The 3735-nt window shown below is 38.5% G+C and overlaps 1 protein-coding gene across 1 annotated transcript; it reads left to right on the forward strand.

Annotated features, from left to right (window-relative positions):
- Positions 1 to 215: 215 nt before the first annotated feature.
- LOC137278347 (zinc transporter ZIP1-like) lies at positions 216 to 1465 on the forward strand. The gene has a single exon (XM_067810628.1). It carries the CDS (start codon positions 226 to 228, stop codon positions 1369 to 1371), a length of 1146 nt encoding a protein of 381 aa, XP_067666729.1. The 5' UTR covers positions 216 to 225; the 3' UTR covers positions 1372 to 1465.
- The last annotated feature ends 2270 nt before the right edge of the window (positions 1466 to 3735 follow it).

Here is a 3735-nt window from a genome sequence, read left to right on the forward strand (position 1 = left end):
AGAATTGCCATCTGAATTCACTTTATCATAAGCTGCTGTGTCTGTTCAACCATAATATACCACCTCCTTTCAACTGTAATCATCAATACCGTTATCTTCGAAATGCAATAGAGTCACAGTAAGTCTACATTCGTAGAGGCTGTCATGTGACCGTCAATCATCACGTGATTCAAAATGGCTGCTGAGTACTGCTAATCAAAGCATGACAGTTACATCGGACCGATAATGTTATCGTTGATAGTTATCAAGGTTATCGTCCTCTTCGTGTTATTCCTTTTGACATTTACGTTAGGATTCATTCCCTTGAAACTGATTCGATATTTTCATAAACGGTCAACTTCTCGAAATCTGAACAATCAGCTGACAGAAATTGGTAGCCCTCAGGAATCTCGACCAACCTACAAACGTGTCATAAGTTTTCTCAGCTGTTTTGCCGCCGGTGTCTTCTTAGCGACATGTTTCTTGGACCTTCTTCCCGAAGTGCGCCGAGAACTGGCGAATGTTTTAGATGTCATGAAAATCTACACCGGATTTCCACTGGCCGAGTTTGTTATGGTCATAGGGTTGTTTGGGATCTTGATCACAGAACAGATTGTCATTTCTGTGAAAGAGAGACATTCATTACAAGGTGACAGGGCACCACTGTTATCAGGAGGCGGTGAGGACTGGCAGACAAGTGCAACAGAGTCCACACGGAGTGAACATTCTATATCAGGAATAAGTGATCGACCTCACATTGAACATAAGAAGTCTGACATTCTTCAAGAGAGTGAATCTGAGGAACCTGCATCAGATCAAGATCTCAATTACCAAGGTGGCCACACACATCACAGACAACAGCATAAAGAACATGTACATTCTCACATGCGATCATTTTTACTTCTTGTAGCCTTGTCACTGCACTCCATTTTCGAGGGACTCTCTGTTGGTCTGGAAACTGAGAAAGGGAATGTTTTGGGAATTTTCGCAGCCCTTGTTCTCCACAAGAGCATCTTAAGCTTTAGTTTAGGCATGAATCTTGTGCAGACAAATCTCTCTTCAAAACTTATGCTGCGTTCAATTCTGTTTTTCTCGGTTACCGCACCCTTAGGTGTTGGAATTGGTATTGGAATAATGCATCTATGGGACTCCACTGCTTCAAGCCTTGTGCAAGGGCTTCTTCAAGGATTAGCCTGTGGAACATTTCTTTACATTACTTTCTTTGAAGTGCTACCACATGAATTTAATTCTCACCATGATCGTTTACTGAAACTCCTATTTCTTCTCCTAGGGTACAGCACAGTGACAGCCATCTTGTTTTTAAGTGACAGTACAAGGAAACCATTTTGTCCAGTTGTTAATCCATCTGTTAATGGCAGCACATATGGATAGGTTCTTTGTGGAAATAGCAAATTTTCTTACCTTAGATTTTTTACACATTTATACATGCTTTAGTGAGTGTAATCGTATCGCCCATTACATTTTACAATTGATATCTGTTGGTGATGTATTGATTTGAAATGAAAAGTGTACACTGCATGGTAAGTACTTATTGATACATGCAGATTGTTGGTTTTTGTTATATTTATTGCATTCTCATGTATTGTGTCCTGTCTGTGAAAAGACAGTATATAGACATTCATAACTTGTTTTTTGGGGCGTGGTGGGCGAGCTGTCTAAGGCACCAGGCTACTAATCCAGCGAGCTTGGAGGTGCCGAGCCCAGCTGTGACTGGGTGTCAAAACCTTTGAGTCAACTTTGTGTGCAGACTCTTTCAGTGTTGTCACAACCCCTAGTGTGCAGTACACAACCCTCCTGCGCACTTAAAAGAACCCACGAATCCGTTGGTAGATGACCAGATGGTCGCCACACGAATATGTACAAACACCTAGTTGCGGGTACAGCAACGTGTAGTAAACATGGGCAAAGTACTGTGACTATGTGTTCCAGTCCACACAGCTGTGAATGGGTACCTCGTAAGGAGGGAAAAGCCACATTACCTCGGTGTGCCTGTTAAGGCTGCAAGAGTTGTATGATCCCCAGGGAGTTAAGATTGAAATTATGATGTGCCGTTGTTCTTGACATCCAATGATCAAGGGAAAAAAGCGCCCGTGAGCAGTTGAACTAACTGGATATCGGCGCTATACAAATATCTAGTTGTATTGTATAGTTGTAGCAATGTTGTTGATACTTAGGGATGATATGTACTTCATGTTTTCAAGTACTAGTCATGATATTGCTTATTTTCAGCATCTGACATGAACCTTTACTTCAGATATTCGTGTCATTTGCATTGCAGGGTAAATGTTCCAGGTTTGAATAACATTGACTTGACATTTTAATGTGATACATACAATTCAAGACCGGTGAGGATATATCTGCACTTCTGTGTCAGTCTGTGTGGAGAGAGACACATCACTGAACATTTTGTATATGTTACTGTACACAAGTCTGTGGCAAATTTGATCTGCACTTAGTTCAATAATTCCATAATTATTTAGCACAACTTGTAACGAAATTTATTGCTATAACTTGTAACTAAATTTATTGTTTTGTGAAGTAACCTGTACTCAATTAAAACAAGAACAGAAGTGCCTGTAGGGGCACTTTGCAAGAATCTGACTGGTGAATATCTTGGTTAGGACCTGTGAAGATTTGGTTTAGGATGTTCTTTGGTTACCCATGCTTGTCGTAAGAGTTGACTAATGGGACAGGCATGCTAACTTAGTTGACAAGTCATCATATCCCAATTGTGTAGGAAGATGATCTTGCCATTATCACTGGACTGTATGGTCCAGACTTCATTACTGACAAACCACCATCTTATTGATAGAATAATGAGGAGTGTGGCTTTAAACAAGAAGCAATGAACTAACCATTGCCAAAAATATAATTATGCAACCATGTTTGTCAGTGTTAGCATGCTTTAGGGGTGGGGGGAGTTTGATGACTTTAATTATGTTTCTTCAGTTTAAGAGCATGGGTAAGAGGTCTGCATGTTTTCCATCTGACAAATTGAACATTCCAGAGGTTTGATCGTTCAAGTAAAAAAACAAGAGCTCAAATCATCTACTCAGAAAATAATTGCATAATAAATCAAACAAATAAAAAAGAGTTATTTTGACACATTCATAAGGTCTGAATCATAGATAGATATGCATAGTTTTGAAGGTTGCAAGTGAGCACCAGATAAATGAGTTAGGTGTGCCATAGTGAAAATGAATGTGCCCATACCTTTTGATAATACATTTGAAGATAAAACATCACAATAATCATATCCTTTTGATTTATTGTTTAACAAATCAGTAAACATGTAAAGGTATAAACTTTGCTGAACACATTTATGACTGTAAAATAGTTCACCTTTGACCCTTAACCCATAACCTAACCTGCAAATTATGTTATTCTCCCAAAATGGATTTAGGATATATGAGCACTGGAATTCAAAATGTCCATTCCTTTTTAAACTATGGCATTGAAAGATGAACAGTTTGATGGGATGCAAAAATAAGGTTAAGTCATTTGAGTTGTTTAAAATTTATCTCATTTTCCATTAAATGAATTATGTTGAGAATTATTTCCACAATTTTCATTGTGAAGCCACAGCCAGTTGAAAATATTTTGTTTGTGCTATTTCAATATTTTTGGTACCATGGCTTGCAAATGACAGTATTGCAATGCCTGAGCTGAACACCTTTATGAAAAATTGAAATAAAACCTTGAGCTATCCTTGATTTTACAGTTAAGTTATTTGGG

This window comes from Haliotis asinina, chromosome 3 (genome assembly GCF_037392515.1).
Source record: "Haliotis asinina isolate JCU_RB_2024 chromosome 3, JCU_Hal_asi_v2, whole genome shotgun sequence".
Classification (NCBI taxonomy): domain Eukaryota; kingdom Metazoa; phylum Mollusca; class Gastropoda; order Lepetellida; family Haliotidae; genus Haliotis; species Haliotis asinina.

Coding starts and splice junctions, on each gene's coding strand:
- LOC137278347 (XM_067810628.1), top strand. CDS start 226: ATGTTATCGTTGATAGTTATCAAGGTTATCGTCCTCTTCGTGTTATTC.